Genomic DNA, 22,095 nt, shown 5'->3' with positions numbered 1-22,095 from the left:
GGTATATCCATATACATGGCCCACCCTGTACAACCAGCAGAACCAGATGGACTGAGTCTAGGGACTCAGATCAGTAACACCATAGGAGTTTAATATTTTCCGGAGAATTGTGTCAAAATAGAAAAGAAAATGAGACAGACAGTCTTGACTGACACAATAAACGACAAATCACGTGAAAGCAGGAACTTAATAAGAGACACAAGGGCTGCGGGGGAATATTTTATTCTACTACAGTAACACCAGTGGTTTTCAGTCCGACCCAGATTCGCATGTAAATACCAAACACGTAACACAGCGGTTACCTTTATGGATCCAACCGAAGCGTCTGAGCCAGTCTCATTGTCAAGTACAGCGCCTCCATTTAAAGGGCCCAGTATGTGATCCAATGAGCCCATACCCCCCAAAAAGAAAAAAAAACGCAGTTTCTGTACTGATGCCATAGTAGAAATCTCCTGCAATGGCGAGGTTGGGGGATAATACCGGTACCACGCAAGGTGCTGATTGCTGAAGTATAAGGGCATGGCACTGCAAAAAAGCAGCAGATTTACTGGAGAGCCTGTGCAAGAAGCAGAATGGGGTGTCAAAAGACACAGAAAAAGCCAGAGAGAAAGAGAAAAATGGCACACAAAGAGCAACACCACTCGATTAAGAGGTGAAAGGTTGTTTTGTGGAAGGTCATTCTTCACCTGTCCCTTTCTATCCATTCCAGGGAACGGACATAAAAAAAAGAAGAAAAAAAAGCATAATCTGTTTAGTCATGGAGTCATTTTTCTACAAAAATCTTAAAGGGTCCCAAGCACCTCTCCCAAATCAAGACACCATAGGAAAACAAGGGCAAGCTGCCCATTCTGCTTCGTCCCCATGCAAAAAAAAAGGCAGTTTTCAATGCGCCCCATGCTGCACATCCTTCATTCATTAAATAAAAAATAAAATTAGTTATTTTCACTCTGTCGCGTTCTAGTTGTAATGAAACTTGAAGTGGAAGCTTCCGCCCGAATCGAACGGGTTGAAACCGTACGGCCAGCCTTGTCCGCCACCACCACCCTGCTGACTCTCGGGGTCCAGTGGGTCTTCGCCGGCATCGAACTTCTGACGCAGTTCTGCAGGGGAGGAAGAGGAGGATAAAAATATTTCCTCTATACTAGAAACTAAATTCAGAAAGTAATTTGCATTTATTCCACATCAAATTACAGTTTTCATTTTAAGTGTTGTTTAAAATTAGTCTTGAAAGGGATTATTAGTTGGCTTCATTATTGATTTATTATAAGGCATATGTTAATGTTTCATTCTCATATAATCAATCATCAATCTGCATAAACACAATCTTCTAAAAAATTCTGTTAGGGTGTGTGAATAATTATTGATTTAGTTAAACATCTGTACACACATACTACAAAATATGGAACAGAAAACCAATTCACATAAAAACACATCACAGTATAGTAACATACCTGGGTCTGTGAGGACCTCCTTGGCGTGGGCGATGTCGATGAACCTTTTTTCGGCTTCCTTCTTTTGTGCTTCCGTTTGGAAGTTGTCTGGGTGCCACTGTTGGGCCAGCTTCCTGTAGGCTTTAATGATCTCCTGCTTGTTGGCGTTCCTGCAGGAAAAAAAGAAAAGAAAGAAAGAGAAGCGATTTAAACGAGGGATGAAAACATCCCAGAGCTCCACAGAGGGAGGCAGTCAGCCGTACCTGCCCACCCCCAGGATCTTGTAATAATCCCGTTTCCGTGAAATCTTAAGCAGCTTCTGTGCCCGATCCAGCCCTTCGCGGATCTCCTGGTTCTCCCCGTCAATCTCCCGCGCCTCCTGGTAGTCCTCCACGCCTGCGCATAACCGGAGAGGAACAGGACAGGGATATCAAGGGGAAATGGATTAAGAAATAACTGTCTTCTTCTTAATAATAATAAAAAAACAGCTCAGTAATGAAGCACTTCCTCAAACTGTAGTTTATAAATTCTCAAGAGGAACCATACAGGCAACAGGGGTCACAACTAACGAATTAAAAATTGGCAAGACTACGAAACGGACAGATTTTTGAGGGGTGTGAAAAGAAAAATGAAGGGTACGACCACCAAGCTGCATTATAACGGAGTTCCTTTGCAGGAGGCCATGAAACTGGGCCGCACCTTTCTCATAATCCTGCAGCTGTATGAAGGCCTCGGCTCGGTCCTTGAGGACGTGGATGTTTCGGGGGTCTCTCTGGTGAGCCTCCGTACACACGTCCAGTGCCTCCTCCGCACTCTTAATCTATGGAAAAATAAAGCACAATATATGATGCCGACGTGAAACGTTTAATAACATGTATTCATACCGTGTAAGCTGGAATCATCACTGATATACCTCTAGTAGTGCAACAGAACAAGTATCCCACGATACAATCCGTAAATCGGTTTTTGGGGTTCGGTTCCTGGTACCGTTGCACCCCTAGTCCTCTCATTATGGTTTATGCTGAAAATTATAATTACCTTGTGTATTCTGATACTTATCTATTCCTTCTGTTGGAGGAGTTTTGTATATCTCATACAACATGCTGTTTTTTAATATTTTTATTAGTTTTATACTTCATAATAATAATATTACATGAAAATGTGAATATTTTAGAGTACTCGTGTAAAACCAGCATAGCGTGTATTTCACAGCACTTAAAATCTGTGAAAATTCCTGATCTGCCTGATGGTTCACCCCCTTCCGCCTACCAACCTGGACCAGGCAGTGACAGATCCGCTCCTGGGCTTTATTGGTGTAGAAGGCAACATCGGGCTCTGTCTTCATGGCAGACTTGTACTTGTCTATCGCTTCCTGGAACCTATGGCAAACGGATAAAAAAAAAAACAAAAAAACAAATCTGGTGTGATTCTGATGCCACTGGGATTCATAGGGGAAAGTGAAATGTAACTAAATGAAAACAAATAAATACATAAAAAAAATCCAGACCTTTGCTCCGAGATGAGCTCCTCGGCCGAGTCCAGCTGCTTACTGAGCTTCTTCACTTGCTTATAATGAGCGAAACACTCCTTATCGTCCTGGTCCAGCTTCAAACACTCACGCACCTGGCTGCAGAGAGAGAGGGGTGACAGACAGTCTCACATCAGCCAGGGCGGTGACAAAACGTGATGTGCATTGGGCATATTCAATAAGGTCACACTCACTACTGTGCCAATCACAACTATTGAACTAAAAAGGGCTTGTCATGGCTGTCACCAGTCCACCGGGCCACCAGGGGGCACCGGTACCACCCCAAGCCTGGAAGACTGCAAACACCATAAAAGGGCAGTATAAACAAACAATAAGTGTGAACTCATGCGCCGATTAATTTCCGTTGTGCTTTGAGCAATCTCATGACTGATTCATCTTCAACCTCACTTATGGATTTCCCTTGCCTGTTCGTGTTTGACCCCAGAGATCTTTGACCCCTGTGCTCCCAACGACGCTGCCTTTGCCTGCCCCATGGACGATCCTCGCTCTCCCGGTACGACCCCTTTCGACATGACTATTCTCCAGCCGCTGGGCCCTCCAGCCGGACCGCTCCGCGGTGACGATCGGCATCAAGCACCACCGTTTCGGCGGCCCGACAGACCATGGGTTCCCCACGGACAGATTACGCCCCAGGTACTGCTTCCAGATAATCTATCTGAATACAAATACGCAAGATAACCTCTGCCCATACAAAGTAACTATCTAAAGCGAATATACGGAAACTAGTGCTGGGCAATGAGTAAACATTTAAATTGTGATTAATCACATGAGTGTCTGTGATTAATCACGATTAATCACATTGTTTATTCAAACAAAATTCTAAATTCTTCTTCTTTATTGTCATTGTAGCAATGAGACATTGTACAATGAATTCTAATGTGCAACTTTGCAGTGCATTAGAAAACAAAACACAATTCTCTCTCTCTCTCTCTCTCTCTCTCTCTCTAATACTAGCACAAACTAAACACTGAAAAGAAGAGCACCAAGCCACTGCGTCCATGTGCGGCAAAATTACAATTCCGTTTCCGTGTCATATAATGTAATGACGCCCATCCTCAGCCAGAACTGATCAACATACCAGCCGTCCTTTGACCCAAGGTTTATATGTATGTGTATTCAGAACCAGACTTTCAGAACCTGGATCTAGAGTCCGTGGGACAGGTGCGTGCAACTCGCTCACCTGAGGGAGTCTTGATGTTCTCCCAGGCTGTAGTGCAGTTTGCTGAGTTTGAAGAAAGCTGCTCGGTTGTCCGTTCGTAGTCGGGCAGCGGGAGTCAGGTCCTGGATGGCCTTCCGGGGATCGCCGAGGCGGATGAAACATTCAGACCGTAGCTCACGCAACTCCGGGTCCCACGGTGAGAGCTAGTGGGACAACAGGAAGCAGTTGCTTTTTCCCCAAATGTCTTCAGTAATTAATTTTTTCTTCCCCTGCAGACCACATTCGTGAACGCAGAGTACCTCTATGACCCGCTCCAGAAACTGTATGGTGGTGGTGTAGTCTCCAGTTTGATAGGCCTGTTTTGCCTGCTCCTGCAGTTCTTCCAGCTCATCAACCCTTAGAAGCTGATTCTGAGCCTCCTCCTGATCAGGAGAACGTTCCAGCTATGGACAGAAAAACGCGTACAACATGTAAAACGTGTGAAAAAATGTACAAGAGTGCTTCTCACAAGCCTCCTGAGATGATCTGTAAAGTGTCTGATAAGCTCTGAAAATTTACAAATTACAATTTACCACTGCCTGGAAGTCCTCTCTGGCCTCCTGAGTACTTCCCTGCTTTAGAAGAATATTCCCCCTCTGCAGTCTGGCCTGAAAAGTGAAGGTGAGGGATTGAGAGAGGTTGAACTGGCACAGGTCGAGGATGGACAGATGGACACTCACAGCCAGGAAGTCAGGCTTGAGCTGAATGGCTCTCGTCAGGTCTGGAAGAGCTGACTTTGACTTCCCCATGGCCAGGAACACAGCGGCACGCTTGTAGTACGTCAAGTAGTTCTTAGAGTCCCCCTCTAAAAGTTTGACATGATTTTTATCGAAGGAAAACTTCAGAATAGTGGACAGATGAATGCTTTCAGACCCCTGCTCCATTTGTAAATGATTCTACTGTCATTATTCATCTCACAGTTCTAGTCTCAGGTTCGAAGATACTGTCCCCACACACTGCTGCCCTTTCATGGCTGTCCACTAAGGGCGTCAGGTTAAAAGCAGAGGACACATTTTGTGGTGTCACCACGTGCTGCGCTGCAGTGTTTCACAATGACAATCACTTTCACTTACACAAAGTTTTACTACAATACTGTTGTTTGTGTTTTGTACATTTATTTAAATGTTAAAAATCACATGAAATCCAAATCTGACAGCACAGCAGGCTGTATCGTTGATTTCTCATCCATTATAGCGATAAGCCACTTAGTCATGTATCCTGTGGTCACGTGTGTGTATGCGTGTTCCTACGTGTCTTCTAATGTAAGACTGTAATCTAAATATTATGAGCATGCTCTTGCACAGTGTCAGTATACAATTGACAGCGACATAAACTCTTTTTTTTGGTCTCTGCATTTACAGATTTTTAAATTATGCATACTTTCCACATGCTATCACAAATCACACCAAACCATACACGGATATACATTGAACAAGCAGTGTATGGGGTGGTAGTAGCCTAGTGGGTAACACACTCGCCTATGATCCCACTAACTACCATTGTGTCCCTGAGCAAGACACTTAACCCTAAGTTTATATATTTAATGCATTAAATATATAACCCCCCCCCCCCGAATACTGAAGTATTAGACTTCAGTTCAACGTTTGTTTCGAACAAGCGTGCCTACCAACTGCGGAGTGGTAATGTGACAGCGCCTCTGCCAGCTGCCCCGCCGCCAGGAGCTTGCGGCCCATTTCAAGGTGGTGCTCGATCTCCACGGGAGTGGCCCCCAGCACGCCTGGAAAACACAGGACAGCGTCATCCGACTCTTCGTTCGGCCAATCGGACCCCACCACCGCCAAGTTGGACGTGGCACAACGTCCACGCCTAACTGTGACACTAAAACTGTGGCTGAGTGACCGTGCATGAGGTGGATCCAGGGAGGGACGGTCTCAAATGTCAGCTGACCATAACAGGGTCTATTTATGTGTGTCACATGGCCATGCTTTTGAATGACACCCTTCTACTGAGAATCATTCGATTGCAATGAAACCCTAGATTAACAATAAAATCTTGACAACGCTAAAATACGTTAATTGTACAATGTGCCCGCAAGCGTTTACTTTATTCGACGGTGTGCGTGGCCAGCGGGGAAACTTTACAGCCTTACCATCCAGCTGCAAGTCCAACACGACACAGAGCAGGGACAGCGACGACAGCACGCCGCTGAGACCTTTCCGGCGTCCGGACTCCATCGTCACAAAAGCAGAACACGTCGCCCGACTACACGAGCAGTCTGTACCCCCGAACGACTAGAATGGCACTCGCACTCCACTTTGTCGCTCAAACCGCAGCATCTTTCGCTCGGTCGACGGCCATTTGTCCCGTCAAACACAGCCCAGTAGTTGTGGTCCGTCCCACAAGTGTCTCCGGCGGGCTGCCACGAAGGCGGAGAGAAAGGTTCCTACGTCCGCCCGCTGCGAGCACAGTTGACCCGGAACGTTCTGTCGTTCGCTGTCGCCTTCACATGTCGTCTCGTTTCGTCCGGGGACGCGAGGCGCTGAACCGCGAGAAGCGCCGCCGCCGACAGGCGCACATCCGCGTCCGGCCGCGGACGTGGTGGCGCGTCATTGGACGAGCGGGTTTAGCGCGCGCCGGACACGCCCCCAGCCCCGCCCCGCCCCGCCCCGCCCCGCCCCGCCCACGTCCCGTGGCGACGCGCAGAAGCGCCACGGAAATACTTCCACGGAGGGTTTGTTTCGCAAAAAAAGGAGAGAAAACAACAGCACATGGGCACTGAGGCTTACAAAAAGTCAATTTCTTAGCATTTTTAATAACACATTATTATCAAATGGTATTCAATGAATGCTTCCACGTATAAAATGATTTAAAATTCACAAATATTACAATTGTTGCAATTACTGTAAAAAAGTGGAAATACTGTACTCTTGTACACTATATACAGTTTAGTACACTATGTTTAAAAAATAATAATAAACTCCAGGGAAGAAGGCAGCAGATCAGTCCCAAATGACTGTCAATTATAGTTGAAATTGCAAACTAAAGTTCATTATTTATTTACTCATATGGCCACTGTTACGCAGAAATCGTGCAAGATCGGTATTGATAAATTACAAAGATCTGGAGCAACAATAAATGTGGTTTTCTTTTTCGTAACATGCCGGGCTTGCAAATAAAATGAAATAATTTTACCAGTCAGGTCTGATGTTTTCTGATACATCTCCATATGCGTGGACCAACCATGTTATGCATAGCATGTCACAGCATATCATTTATCAGATGTCAGGCTGCTTTCATCTAGACGGTCCTCTAATAATTCCATAAATTATGACAATGCCATATGGACAAGGAATGATAACAGAACCAAAGGAGAACATTTAAAACTGCATTTTTCTTAATGATCTGCATTACATAGAGTTGTATATCGAGGATGATTATAGTACAGAGAAGCTTGCAGAGTTGTCCCGGACCTGGCTTTGAGTTTTGACACTGGAGGTTGTCCTCAGACGTACGCATTCTTGTCGTAGGTAGGGGGCCCGTCCCGTCTGGACGTAGCCGCTGCAGAGTACACAGTTCTACCGGTCGCACTGTAGGGGTAGGGACTGTAGGGGAAAAATCAGAGGGGATTGGAGGCCTGGATGTGCATCGTGTATCTCACATCAGTGAGCGAGATAAAGAGAAGGACAAAGAGGGAACTCACACTTTGTCCTCAGTGTCCGATCTGCAGGCGCATACCAAACAGGCCCCGCCACAGATGGCAAGCGTGGCAGAACACCAGCCGATGTACAAGCCCTCTCCAATCTCATACCTGTTATATATAAAATCACACAGACGTGTGCCCATAAACTCTCCTGAATGAATTTCTCACACACTTTTATTTGAAAGTGAAGTGATTATCATTCTGAAACACATCAGGCACAGCACACAGTGACACAACAAAATGTGTCCTCTGCATTTAACCATCACCCTTGATACATAAAAAGGTGCCCGGGGAGCAGTGTGTGGGGACTGTGCTTGGTTTAGTGGCAACTCAGTGGAACCTTGGCGGCTCGGGATTCGAACCGGCAACCTTCCGTTTGCGGGTCCGCTTCCTTACCCGCCTAATTCTCAAACTCACAGGGTATTCAACAGGAAATGCAAAAATAAAAACTGAGCAAATGCAAATGTAGCAAAATCAAGTTTGTTATTTTAATCAAAATGAGTTTGTCATATAAAACGTCAAAAAAAAATAATTTCACTGCATAAGACTATTTTTGCCGCAAAGCATATTGTTGCAGATTGTATAGTTGAGGTTTTCAATACACAGTGTAATTTCAAATGTTGTGGGTGTGTCTTTACCCTTTTTTGATTATTAAAATAATTTAAAATAAGTGGATTTGATTTGCAGAACTTTAACCGTGTATTAGTTGACTATTAGAATTCTCCTGATTTTTAGATACATATTTACAGTCGGTGTGATAGAGAAATAATGACTGTGGACCTCTGTGTGGTTTCGAATTCTTGTTTTTGTGCCATACCCTGCTGTAACTGTGATGTGGTAGGGGTGTTAGTAGCCTAGGGGGTAAGACCACAAAGTCACAGATTCAAACCCCACTTACTACCATCGTGTCCCAGAGCAAGACACTAAACCCTGACTCTCTCCAGGGGGCACTGTCCCTGTAACTACTGATTGTAAGGTGCTCTGGTTGTCACAGGGGGGAAGACATCCAGGCCAAGTCAATAACTCACCTGATTCCTGGATAGAGTGGATTGAAGAAATCCTGAGTGATGTTGAACGCGTACCAGGACACCGAGATCATTGTGCACAAGCCTGTGAGCAAGTAGAGAATGAAAAAATATATCAGAAATTCTGCTAAATGAACAGAAAAATTTCACAGTCCACAGATTTATAATGAACTGCCGAGATGCTTCTTCTACTACAGCTTCTTATGTTCATCAAAACAGAGAGAACTAGATGAACTTAACAGTCATCACCAGGAAATGTTTGTAGCTCGCTTGTTATCTGTCTCTTTATTCTGCACCGTTTCATGTCCCTTGCAGCATACCTGCACGTTGTGATGGGCACGTCAGTTCTTTTAGATGTACTGAATACGTAGAATCACTTCACTAATAAGATTCGGCCAAAAGATTTGTTCAAGAATCACAGAATCTGACTTCCTGAACTGAGTGTTGTGACTGTGACTGTGTTTTTTTACCTTTGTAAAAACTACACTATAAATCATGATGTTTTAAGTGTCCTGTCCTATAGTATGCTATTTAACTGGTCCATTACAAGGACTGTGTAATTCACACAAACACAACTACTCCGCTGGTTTAATCTGCTCTAATGAAGGAAATACAAAGTCACTATTGTCATTGAATAACAACATTATCCAACCCCCCGGATTCTCTACCATCTTATATGTACTCATATGCATTTTGTAACTCAAATTTCCTTCAATTAATTAGGAATAAACATTATCCAAAACTGACAGTATTTCAATTGATATTGATAACTGTTCTGTCTCCCTCTCTCAGCAGGTTAAGAGTGTAGATGTCATCCTAAAGAGTATCCTTATCCCATCCTCATCCCTTTCTCTTCAATCGCATATACATAACATTACCCGGTCTGCATGCTGTCATCCTCTTAATATCAGTCTCCTCCATCCCTCCCTCACCCACCATAATACTGTCATACTGGTTCACAGTCTTGTCACTTCTCGTTTGGATTATTGTTCTTTTATTTTTTTATAACTTCTACTTTAACTATGCACAGTCCAAGTAGAGTGGTTCAGGATACATTTCAGTGTGTCTTGTACTGCTATAACTCTGCATGTGACAAATATAAATCTTGAATCTTGAACCCCTCTCTCCCGCCTCGACTCCTGCCTAGTACCTGCTACAGTTGATGAGTGTCACTCTCATCTCATTTCTATGGAAGGCCAATTGTGCCATAACTCGTGTTAAAATGCACACATGTCCACCCATAAGTCTAACGTTTTAGTTTATTTTATCTGGAAACCAAATCTGTAAATCTGGTCACCCTCAGAGCAAAATGATTCAGGAGAGTTATTCGTTTAGTCAGGCGTTGGCGTCGCAGCAAAGTCCACGCTCGCGGTCCCTCCCTCCCTCCAGTGGCAAGCCGGCTGTCAGATCAACTGAACTGAGAAACGAGCAAATTACTTGAGAAAGTGATTCGGTTTAGTACGTTCTTTTAAAAAATTGGTTCTTTTGAACGAATCGTTTGCGAACAATACAACACTACCTCCAGGAATCCACAACTCCATGCCACGCTTCACCCACACAACGTTTCACCAAACAGTAACTAACAGCATGATGGAAATGAATGGATTAAGACACTAGATGTGAACATGGTTACCTTGCAGCAGGAAAAAGGCACCACCAATTCCAGCAATCCTGCCTTTGAGTACATAATTTTCGCCCCCGGCTTTGCAGCACTGCATCCCCACCAAGGTTGCGACCAGTCCGAACGTCCCCAACACTATCGAGCCGATCATCAATGCCCGAGAGGCCTGGATGTACCCTAATGAAAAATATCTGATGCTTTAGCAAGCACAGTGCGGTCGTGTCAAGAATCGAAACAAAATTCCTAAATAAAATGAATCATACATAAAAAAAAGCATGATAGATAATACTCAGAAACAGCTTTGTTGGTTTGTGATCCAGTCTGGTGTTTCTAAAGTTTCTATTTTAGCACAAAATGCCCACTCTTGATTTTAAAACTAATTTCAATTGTGCTAAAAAATTGTGCTCTGAATCATTGTACACTTAAAAACTTAAACATCAACATCAACTAAAATAGAAATTTAATGAAATGAATTTGTAAATTAAGAGCTTTTATGATTTTCAAACGATTTTTACTTTTAATTGTAATAAAATTGTCAAACTTTTTTTTTAAAAAGCATCAACAAATCCTGCATTCCTGAAAAGACGATTTTGCATGTTAAAATTAAAGGAAATTTGAAATATCGCTACCCGAGAGTGCCAGCATGGATGGGAACTCGCGGCAGTTGTGGACCCCCGTGGAATCGGTGGCGCAGGACATCCACAGGTTCTCGTAGATGGTGGACGTGGTGATGACCGTGCCGTCTACCGTGGACTGTTTCCAGTAGCGGTTCGGTAAGGCCACCCCGGCCATGACCCAGGCCAAGAATCCCAGGATAAGGGCCACCACTTCCACAATGGGATCCATGCTCGATTGTCTGGCTTTGCCGGCGAGGTGCCTTGTGGTGGAAGGTGCTTATGAGGTAGATGTCGGTGAGATGACACGCTAAAACAATACCGGATCAATGATTTATTAGCACTTGATTCCTTTCTCCACCCCTCTTGTGTTTGCGCTCGTCACCTTCCTTCCCCAGCAGGTGCTTATCAGACCCGAAAGTCCAATGGTCGCAATGATGGCCTTGCGCCCTCATCCACCGTCTGTGTTTATATCAGACTCTCCCTCACGCCGCAGCCGGTCTCTGCGGGTTTTATGACTTTATTCTGGCCATAATTGTGAGAACCGTGAAGACAGTAAAATGAACAGAGCAGCACATGAATGCATATACAACACATTAAGGGGCTCTAATAATCATGACGTTTGCAATCATAAGTCCTCTCAAAAAATGAAGCCATGTGCAGAAGATTCGAGAAGCAGTGCTTAGAGCTTGGAGATGATTCGAGAGGTGGGAAAAAAGGAGTTAAATCATATATCACACGTTCAGTTCAGTCCTACAGACCATGCTATAGACTACTATTACCAGTATTAATAATATTGTATTATTATTAAAATTGCTGTTAGTCACTACATTAATCCTAAATATTTAATGCATTAAAACAAACGTATTTGTTTTAATTTGTAATTTGGTATTTTTAAATACTATAGGAAGTTTTAGTGAAGAAGTAGTGATTAATTGCGATTCATTTGTTAAAAATTGTTAAAATGTCTACACATTGTGCATTATTTAATAAAGCGTTTAACAAATTGTCAATGTATAATATTTTTTAATATTATTATTATAACATTAAAACTTTTAAATAGTGATCATAAATGAATATTACATTTACAGAATATTCCTAAATGAAATAGTGAAGATTGGCTGTAGCCCTTTTTGCACAGGCAGCTATGAAAAGTGTCTGCAATGACCTCAGCAGTTGTGGTTATGACACATGATTATGGAAGGTACACTATAGGTGTTTTATGTTATGCTGTAAAGTTTTTCTTTTAAAACGAAATGCTGTTCAGGTATTTTCAGAGGACTTGTGTGTGATTTATCCTATTTGTGTGTTTGTCCAGGCAACCTTGAATATTTATCAGAATATTTATCTGATGGTATGGAATCTTTTTAAAGCCTCAGAAAATGTACAGATTAATATATATACACACACAGACATTTGTCATATAAGCATCCTTCAAGTACACAGGGTTTTAAAATTCATGAAGACAGACAATTATAAAGGTCATCTTTACAAGCTTGTTGCATGATTAGGCACTGGCAACATTTCATTGATCGACAGAAAAATTGGTTTAAAATTATTTTAACAAATTATGGAAGCAAAAGAAAAGTTCAGTTGAGGATGGATTCTCCTACTTAAAAATCACAAAAAAACTGCAGTGCATGGATGATGCTTAAAGACTCTTCCAGAATTAGATGCCTTTTGCAAGGGCAAAAATCTCCAAAGCCTAAAAGGCTGTAAAAGTCATCGAAGGGGAAAAGGTTATTACTAACCATTTCGTGTGCCCACATTTTTGTGTCTGTTAAGTGAAACATTTCTAAAAATTGTCATCTTCTTTTCCTTTTTCATCTTCTGCCCACAGTAACTTTGTACAAATTTTTGCACACCAATGTACAATGCAGAAATCTGTAAGCAAACACTTTTTATTACTAGTCTATCGCAGTTTGCATCCATGTGCTTCGCCAGTGCCCGTTTGTTAATAAGTAACACCAGTGAAGTAATAAAAGTATACATCTAACGACAGCCATAACCTTCCTGATGTAAAACGGCACAAATGCATGAACACATGCAAGTGCCGAGACAAATTAACTAACATATAGGAACTCGAGGAAAACATATATATATACAGTTATATGAATACAGAGGCTATAAAACAGGAAAGATAAGACAACGCATGTCCAGTCTTGAGGTAAGATAAAGAAAGACATGGAGTTGTGGTGATCGACCAAAAGCAAGACCAGGAAGGTGGACTTTGAACGTTCAATGGGAAGCCTGTCTAGTGTCCTGAATCGATGCCCAGAGCTGTATGACCCAAATAAAACATTAGACATTCCAAGAAAATGTGATTAAAAACTAGACAAGACAAATGCACCCAGAGGTATTTTACAGAAATGCTAAATAATTTATTAAAATGAACACATAACAAACACTGTTTTTAATTAATGGGAAATCTGAAATAAGGCATACCAACCCATATCTGGCCACTTGATTACAGTCAATCTTCCCTTTCGAAAAAAATATTAATATTGCATACTGGGTTGTGTAACCAAAAGGACAAAGAAAATAACATGTAGGAAAGCCCATAAATGTACAAAATAAAAATTACGATTAATGTTCTTAATCTTCTCTTCGGAACAGAAACCCCCTCCTGCGATTTGTGCTTGTGACAGACAGGGGCTGAATCAGTCTTTTTGTTTTTCAGATCCACCGAACTGTCCTCCTCTCCAAGGTTTAAGACTTGGCACCCTTGGACACGGCCAAACCAATGAGGCCTGCCAGTCCGGCCACGCCCAGACCAATCCCTCCAACAATGGCCATGCCAACTAGTCCATCTGCATCAACAGAAAACATGAAACACATGAAATAGTTAGACAGACTGACAGATAGACAAACAGTTTCCTTCTGTGTTATTACCTTTCTTCAAGGCATTTTTGATCAGTTTCTCCAGCTCTAAGCCCTGCTTGTTGCCAGGTTCATTTCTCAGCAGAGTGCGCACATACTTCAGCGCACGCTCATACTCCTGAAAGCAGAAATTAACCAAATAAATGAGTAAATAAAGAACACATAAATGGATGGAGGGATGACCCAGACAAGGCACCTCACCTTTAGCCTATAGTTTGCTACAGCCAGATAGAACAAGTAGTCCCTCTGGTCATCCTTACTGCTCTTATGGACAAGCTCTGCAATAATAACAAGGCATGTGCAAGTGACTGCCATTGTGAAACACAACGAGACGTGTCCTCTGCTTTTAACCATCACCCTTGGTGAGCAGTGGGCAGCCATGACAGTGCCCGGAGAGCAGCGTGTGGGGACGGTGGTTTGCACGGTGGCACACATATATCACACGCAGCCTTCTGATTACCTTTTGGCCCACCACTGTCCCCGGGCATTAATTTTCTCTTGCATAATTTGCAGTCCTAATAGACTACTGTGTTACAAAGAAAACTATTATAACTATTGCATCTAGAAATTAATTTTGGAATATGGTTCCACACGACGAATATCACGACCTCCTTTGTCACAATCAGTACTCACCCTCCAGCAGCTGGATCCCTTTGACGATGTCATTCGTGTATTTGCTCCGGATCAGACACCAGGCATACTCGAACTGCGCCTCCTTGGACACGGATCCTTTCACCAGCTCGGCGTTAAATTTCTTTTCAAATTTCTACAGAGGGACACGGGGGGGAAACGCGTTTTTTTCCTGGACTCAAGGACTTGGATGTTGCAGGCACGTCCATAAAACCGCGCTGACGTCACTGTCACGAACTTCCTCGCATCTGTACCCCATTTTCAATTAAATATATAATATATAAATACATATATAATAAATACGTATATTCCATGTACACATATATTTATATAATGAAAGTAAAAAATGACATTACCCTAAGCATTACATCCGAGACATCAAAATATAGTCCCGATGTTATGAAGTTTGACGCTGTGACACGCAACTTGCTAGCATTAGCTAGCATACTGATCCTTCTATCTTTCTACGTGTTCAACGTGTAATAACGTTCAGTGTAATAGCATTTCTTTAACCCGACAAGGAGTACAGAAACCGTACATCTGAACGGTGATTAACAACACAGAATTTTACCTTCAGGTCTTCGGGTGCCACAGTGTCTGTCACAACCTCCTCCATGTTCACGGAAGCGACGGATGTGGACAGTGGAATTTACCGTAATTCTTCTAAAAAAGCCACCGACAAGATTGTACCGACGTAATGTTTCGTGTACGCGCGCTTAAAAAAAAAGATGTATGTATTTCTACATTTATTTTATTTTTTAACAGAATACAAACTGACCCATCATAGAGTACCATACAACTGAAATCTATGGTTTAATACTGTTTAATGTAGAAGTCAAAGAAATGCATTCAAATGGCATGTTTATAACCATGAACTCCATGAAAAATTAGCAAATTATGAGCACAACTCGTTGTAAGATTTCCTATACCACTGCTGTATTACTACTAATCCTAAATATCATAACACATGCTTTGTACTGTATATGCCACTTGAAATGACATGTACACAAGAAGTGCCAAACACGTTAATACTATTCAAGCATATGCTGACAAGCATGCATTGGTGTAGGCCAATGTAATTAGATCCGGGTACATAGCATTCTTCCCCATATGGACCCATCCTGTTCTCGCACAGTGGAAAAGTGAACCCACTGACATAAATCCAGTTAAAACTACCTGAGAATAAGTCAGCACTTTGGCTCTTCAAAAAACATGTTAGATGTGAACAAAAAAAACAACACGTCAAATCAAGAAAAAGTCTTATAAAACATGGCCCAACTCTTAATAGTACGTCATTTATAGCTTAACTGCCATGTCAGGCCTTCCTAAATGGGCAGGCGAGAAGGGTAAAGGCAGAAGTTCTTTGAGGCTGGTCTTTTTGTAGGATCCATCTGACTTGGTCAGGTAAATGTCCCATTCAGATCCGAACTGGGGGAAAAATGAAAGTCATCCATGAGCATTTTATTCCAAGATTCATTCATTAGTTCATGCAAGTGACAATATATCAAAGGCGTACTTCAAGTAGGACTTGTCGACAGGCTCCACATGGTCCTACAAACCTGTCTTTGATGTCACTGGAGCAAAAAAGGAAAAACACAAATAACCTGTAATAAAATGAAATATTATACTGATATGAGTGCACCCACCCCACCGAGTGAGTTTTCCAGGGCCAACTAATGCTAATAATGACAGGAAAAAAGACGGTCAAAGTACTTCCACGCTAATAAATGGCGGTAATAAATGAAGAGTGCACAGAGATAAACAGTTACGACACTGCGACACGATTTCCGATGCACCCTGGCCAACAAGGTCACTCAGTCATTCCTGACGCCCGCGACGTTTTACCAGGTCACGGCGATGGCCGTGAAGCTTCTGTGTCCCTCGGCCACGGCTCTCTGAATGGCTGTCCTCTCCGCGCACACCGTGAGGCCAAAGGAAGCGTTCTCCACATTGCAGCCTGCGTGGAAAACACACACACACACACACACACACACACACACACACACAGTGTAGTGCATGCAGAGAAGACGCAGTGGCTGCAAAAGAACGGTGGAAGCGCACCTGTGATTATAGCGCCCCCTGACGTCAGGATCGCAGCGCCCACCGGGAAGCGACTGTAGGGGCAGTAGGCCGCGTCACGTGCCTGCAGGCACCTCAGAACCAGCTCCGCAACTGGAGTGGCGCCGGGAACACGAGACACGTGGGGATGAGTCCCTCGCCCCCTGCACCCCTACACCTTTACGCCCCGTTAGAATTTACGCGCGAGCGAACGGCGACTATTACCGATGCGGTCGCGATTCGGGACAACGAATCGCAAAGCGGACCCCCCTAAAAAAAAAAAAAAAGACTCACCGGCCATTTCCAGACAAGCCGCCGTGGGTCCGTGGCTGGACAGGCTGAAGAGGCTGGACAGCGGAGCTGAGGCCAGGCCGCCGGCGGCGCGCGCGCGCGCGCCCGCGTACACGCGCGTCACCGCGTGGCGTTAACTTCGCCCACGGTCACTTCATACCAGCGACAGAATAATTCATACGACAAAAAGCAAAAAATACAGTACAGCCCAATTCAACGTGTTTTCTTTATTTTCATGGCCATTTACGTTGGTAGATTCTCACTGAAGGCATCAAAACTATGAATGAACACATGTGGAGTTATGTACTTAACAAAAAAAAAGGTGAAATAACTGAAAACATGTTTTATATTCTAGTTTCTTTGCTCTGATTACTGCTTTACACACTCTTGGCATTCTCTCGATGAGCTTCAAGAGTTCGTCACCTGAAATGGTTTTCCAACAGTCTTGAAGGAGTTCCCAGAGGTGTTTAGCACTTGTTGGTCCAGCTCAACCCAAACCATCTCGACTGGGTTCAGGTCCGGTGACTGTGGAGGCCGGGTCTCCACTTTTTTGTTAAGTACATAACTTCACATGTGTTGATTCATAGTTTTGATGCCTTCAGTGAGAATCTACCAATGAAAATAAAGAAAAGACATTGAATGAGAAGGTGTGTCCAAACTTTTGGCCTGTACTGTATATATGAGAAAACTGCGACAAAACGTATGCCAGCGGAAATTCTGACGATTTAAACAGCTGAACTTCATGGAGGCTGTATCACTACAAGGAAACGATACAACAAAGTCTAATTATTAGCTTTAATACACAGCATAGAACATACACTTATAATCAAAATTTGTATTATCAGTGTTTAGAGATTACAGTTTTTTAATCTTCCTGTGATGTTAGTTCCTTAGACTTGTGTGTAAAATTTGTTTTTCACAAAGAAGCCACGTTTCCCTGCGAAACACAGTGAATGCAGCGTAAAGGCAGCACACGCAGAGAACAAAAAAATATAGACAACGAAGCAGAAGGAGGTAAATATGATGGCGAAGACGTAAAGCTTCTTTTGACAGCAGCTATCTCTAGAAGAGCAGGTTAATTCCGCATCGTCCATGGCGTAGACTCGCTTGCTTCCTGCAGACATGTGGAAAAAAAAAATATATATATATACGAATAATTAGCTCTGACCTCAGTACGGAATTATGATTCTTATTCTTGATTCATAGCTTTCGTGTGTATCTCTCAGCCACATTTTCATACTTGTTCCACTGTAGTAAACGATTGTTTAACTAATGAAAAAAAAAAACTCGCCGCCTTGCAACTTCGTCCCGTAGAGAGCAGTATTTCCCCAGGACGCTGCCCACCCCTAACAACGTCAAGTGATGATCAGCATTGCACACAAACAGAAAATCCCCCCAAATATACCAGGTGCATGATCAGATCCGTTCCGCACATGCACAGAAATTGTGTAAATTTCATGTAAATTGGTGCTTTGATACAAATCATGTAAATTTCCCACTTGTGGGACTAATAAAGGATCATCTTATCTTATCTCTTATCTATCAGACATGACAGGGCACTCGGCCTAGACTGCTCCATTCCCTGACTAACAGTACGACTGACAGATTTGTAGTTGTCTAGTGGGTGTCACACATTCGCCTGTGAACCAGAAGACCCAGGTTCAAACCCCACTTACTATCATTGTGTCCCTGAGCAAGACACTTAACCCTGAGTGTCTCCGGGGGGGACTGTCCCTGTAACTACTTATTGTAAGTCGCTCTGGATAAGGGCGTCTGATAAATGCTGTAAATGTAAATGAACCAGATGACCCAGGTTCAAACCCCACTTACTATCATTGTGTCCCTGAGCAAGACACTTAACCCTGAGTGTCTCCAGGGGGGGACTGTCCCTGTAACTACTTATTGTAAGTCGCTCTGGATAAGGGCGTCTGATAAATGCTGTAAATGTAAATGTAAATGAACCAGATGACCCAGGTACAAACCCCACTTACTACCATTGTGTCCCTGAGCAAGACACTTAACCCTGAGTGTCTCCAGGGGGGGACTGTCCCTGTAACTTCTGATCGTTAGGCACTATGGATAAGGTGTCTGTAAAATGCTGGAAATGTAGGGTTAGGTTTAGTGTCACTTCTGTCACATGAGGAAACAAATTGAGGAAACAAATAGTGTCACAAATTGCTATTGTGAGAAAGGTTGGGCTGATACCAGCCTGTTAGCATGCTAACTTCAGGAAATATCTCTGGTAACTTCTTCACATGCCATTGATAATAACAATTATTATCGTTCGTCTGTCACCTGCGACCAGAAGCCAGAAGTTGAAGACGAGGCACAGGACACAGCACGTGGAGCACAGCCGGCTGGCCACCCCCTCGCTGACTGTGCTCCTCAGGTACATCAGCACCAAACACATCAGCCCAGAAGCCCCCAGCACTACGAGGGAAGTGGGCACGCTGGGTTGGCCCGGGCAGTAATGCAGGTGAAGGGAACCTGGGGTCAAAGAGTAAATGATTAAATCGGCCTATAGAGCAGTTCTTGTACTGTTAAACAAACACACACACATTTATATTTACAGCATTTATCAGACGCCCTTATCCAGAGCGACTTACAATCAGTAGTTACAGGGAGAGTCCCCCCCCTGGAACAATTTAGGGTTAAGTGTCTTGCTCAGGGACACAAGTAGTAAGTGGGATTTGAACCTGGGTCTTCTGGTTCATAGGTGAGTGCCTAACCCACTAGGCCACTACCATCATGGCCTATAGAGCAGTTGTACCAAATCCAAAACAGTTCTTGTACTGTTAAACACACACACACACACACACACACACACACACACACACACACACACACACACACACACACACACACACACACACACACACCTTCTATATTCACAATTTGGATGTTATATGTTGCTGGTAAGTGGATGCGAAACTGCATGTTGTTTTATAATGAAGGAGATGGGAATAGAATTTACTTGCCCAGTCCGACAGCTGTCAGCGCCACCATCCACAGAATCATATTTACAATGACTGGGTAGGAAATGCATTCACAGACATTACACATTCCATCACTTTAGAAACATCTAAGCTGTAAAACGTAATGGATACATGAACAAATTGGAATACTCAGTTACCAGTTATTGCTATGAACAGAGGTGACTTTTGAGTCTGATCCATGCTCTGGAAGACACAGCAATGACTTCTTGAAATAAAAGAATGAATTCATAAATGTATTCCACACAGTCTAATTTAACACATATGCATTACTAATGACAAAACAGCATTATTTTAACATGTGTCTTACCTCTGGTCTGGGGCGAATGAACATTTTGCTGCTGGGATGCAGCGATATGAATTTGGTAAAAGTGTGACTTCATCATTTGCTTCATCAGCATCTTCCTCTTTAGTGGTTGGATGCTAAAGAAGTGCAAAAAATATCATTACCTAGTTTCTATATGTATATTTGCAGGCATTTTAAGTTAATGTTCACACTGTAATTTACGCATGTGCCGCACTATTTAGATGATGACAATCTACAGAACAGTTATATGAAGAGCATCAAGACAAATGGTAATATACTAAGAAATATGATCACATCCATAATACACACACACACACACACACACACACACACACACACAGACTTTCAGCAAACCGAGTCGTTTTCTGTGCATTTTAGATGGAGATATTTGATTGCACCATTTATCTGAGTTCATGTCTTTTGCATGCTGCGCTCCTGTTGTCAACTGTAGCTGCTACCTGCTGCTCCTGCTTTACGGGTACCCGTTCCTGTAGGGACTATAATTAACAGTAAAAAAAAAAACAAAAAAAACTCTAGTCTTTTGTTAAAAGGATGAATTCAAAACAAAAGGCCTATATATTTTCCTTTTAAAATGTCCCAGAAATAATTTGCCCATGTCGGGAGTTGTATGAAATTAGAGAAGCTCATCTTTTATTGCTAACATGCATAAGATTGCCTGGTTAATGCATAAGATTGCCTCATGACCTATGACCCATTCAAACCAGTGCAAAAGCATGCAGCCAAACCTTTCATCTGTATCATGTCTAATATTGTATTTATGTCTCGCAAGTTGCTCACAAGTAATCTCACTGTCTTTAATGTAAAGCTCATCTTTGTGCATCTGAATAGCCAGTAACTGTTTGGTAAGGGTATGCAAAGTCTACATTATGTAAGATGACCAAGGAGTTTAGAGAATCTAAAACGTACTCCATTTCAGAGTGAACATGGTAGTTTTCCTTCAGTAACACTGCCAGGATAACACATTCTCGCTTATGTTTAGACTGGAATCACCAGATCTAAGGCAGCTGACAAACCAGCAACCGTTGCTGTTGAAACCAGTTTCATCATTGCATGTGTTTGTGAGTGTGTTGTGTGTCAATCTTTTTGCAAGGCTGCGATCCCGTTTCACTTTTCACACTACTTCAGAGGGGACGGTAGAAGCATACGCCCATTCTTGCCAATGTGTTTTTAGACATAGTAGGGGTTATATTGACTTGCGAACATTTTATTAATGCTTCACATTGTAAAAAGCACAACAAGATTAAAAAAAAAATCAGGTAACTTTCTGTGACACAGCAAAAAAATACCATTAGCCAGTTTCTTGACCATTGTTATGTATATTATTTTAATTTATGTCCACATATTAAGTAACAATTATTAATAAACTCAACATTTCCCCTCAGGGTGACACCCCGTCACTGTTGGCTGCGAATGAATTTTTGCACATGTGGGTACACCAGTCGGCACGGGTCACTACGCCCAGAATGATGTACAGCACAGAGGTTGTCCAGGAACCATACAGATAGACAATCTTATTGCAGTATGCCTAAATGTCCCTCTGCGCCCTGGCTCTCCGATACATTGCGCAGCAATCGAAGAGTTCTTCGAGCAGCGGAGAGAAAATACAAGAAATCTCAACTTCACTCAGACCTCCTGTATTACCAGAATCTTCTGCGCAAATTTTCCACTAACCTCACTGCTGCTAAAATCTGTGAGACATTCTCCACCACTAATCCTACTCTTCCTTCTGAAAATTATACAACTACTCTAAATCAATTTTCTAAGCTCACATCTGATGAAATCATTCAGATTATATCCACAGGCAACCCAACCACCTG

General features: G+C 42.8%; 4 protein-coding genes across 5 annotated transcripts; all 4 read right to left on the bottom strand.

Annotated features, from left to right (window-relative positions):
• Positions 1 to 206: 206 nt before the first annotated feature.
• On the bottom strand, positions 207 to 6,739 carry dnajc3b (DnaJ (Hsp40) homolog, subfamily C, member 3b). The gene is made up of 12 exons (XM_028997944.1): positions 6,288 to 6,739; positions 5,805 to 5,915; positions 4,858 to 4,982; positions 4,711 to 4,785; positions 4,438 to 4,581; positions 4,160 to 4,341; positions 2,938 to 3,057; positions 2,704 to 2,809; positions 2,130 to 2,250; positions 1,694 to 1,826; positions 1,452 to 1,600; positions 207 to 1,100 (listed from the first exon to the last, which is right to left on the bottom strand). Exons 1-12 carry the CDS (start codon positions 6,370 to 6,372, stop codon positions 958 to 960), a joined length of 1,494 nt encoding a protein of 497 aa, XP_028853777.1. The 5' UTR covers positions 6,373 to 6,739; the 3' UTR covers positions 207 to 957.
• A 901-nt stretch (positions 6,740 to 7,640) lies between these two features.
• On the bottom strand, positions 7,641 to 11,330 carry cldn15a (claudin 15a). The gene is made up of 5 exons (XM_028992043.1): positions 11,114 to 11,330; positions 10,497 to 10,661; positions 8,867 to 8,948; positions 7,839 to 7,946; positions 7,641 to 7,740 (listed from the first exon to the last, which is right to left on the bottom strand). The coding sequence occupies exons 1-5, from the start codon at positions 11,328 to 11,330 to the stop codon at positions 7,641 to 7,643; spliced, it is 672 nt and encodes a 223-aa protein (XP_028847876.1).
• Positions 11,331 to 12,983: 1,653 nt separating this feature from the next.
• fis1 (fission, mitochondrial 1) lies at positions 12,984 to 15,256 on the bottom strand. The gene is made up of 5 exons (XM_028989124.1): positions 15,180 to 15,256; positions 14,612 to 14,744; positions 14,180 to 14,256; positions 13,991 to 14,096; positions 12,984 to 13,908 (listed from the first exon to the last, which is right to left on the bottom strand). Exons 1-5 carry the CDS (start codon positions 15,222 to 15,224, stop codon positions 13,808 to 13,810), a joined length of 462 nt encoding a protein of 153 aa, XP_028844957.1. The 5' UTR covers positions 15,225 to 15,256; the 3' UTR covers positions 12,984 to 13,807.
• Positions 15,257 to 15,415: 159 nt separating this feature from the next.
• Positions 15,416 to 17,434, bottom strand: LOC114795923 (cytidine deaminase). Of its 2 annotated transcripts, XM_028989664.1 has the most exons (6): positions 17,381 to 17,434; positions 16,961 to 17,109; positions 16,670 to 16,780; positions 16,454 to 16,565; positions 16,125 to 16,182; positions 15,416 to 16,036 (listed from the first exon to the last, which is right to left on the bottom strand). In XM_028989664.1, the coding sequence occupies exons 2-6, from the start codon at positions 16,965 to 16,967 to the stop codon at positions 15,905 to 15,907; spliced, it is 420 nt and encodes a 139-aa protein (XP_028845497.1). In that variant the 5' UTR covers positions 16,968 to 17,109; positions 17,381 to 17,434; the 3' UTR covers positions 15,416 to 15,904. The 2 variants fall into 2 exon arrangements, with proteins under 2 accessions (XP_028845497.1, XP_028845503.1); XM_028989670.1 differs by lacking the exon at positions 17,381 to 17,434 and having other exon boundaries at positions 16,961 to 17,213.
• Positions 17,435 to 22,095: the final 4,661 nt, after the last annotated feature.

This window comes from Denticeps clupeoides, chromosome 1 (assembly GCF_900700375.1).
Source record: "Denticeps clupeoides chromosome 1, fDenClu1.1, whole genome shotgun sequence".
NCBI classification, from domain to species: Eukaryota; Metazoa; Chordata; class Actinopteri; order Clupeiformes; family Denticipitidae; genus Denticeps; species Denticeps clupeoides.
Note: the sequence above shows the minus strand (reverse complement) of the source record. Positions and strands in the feature narration are given on the sequence as shown.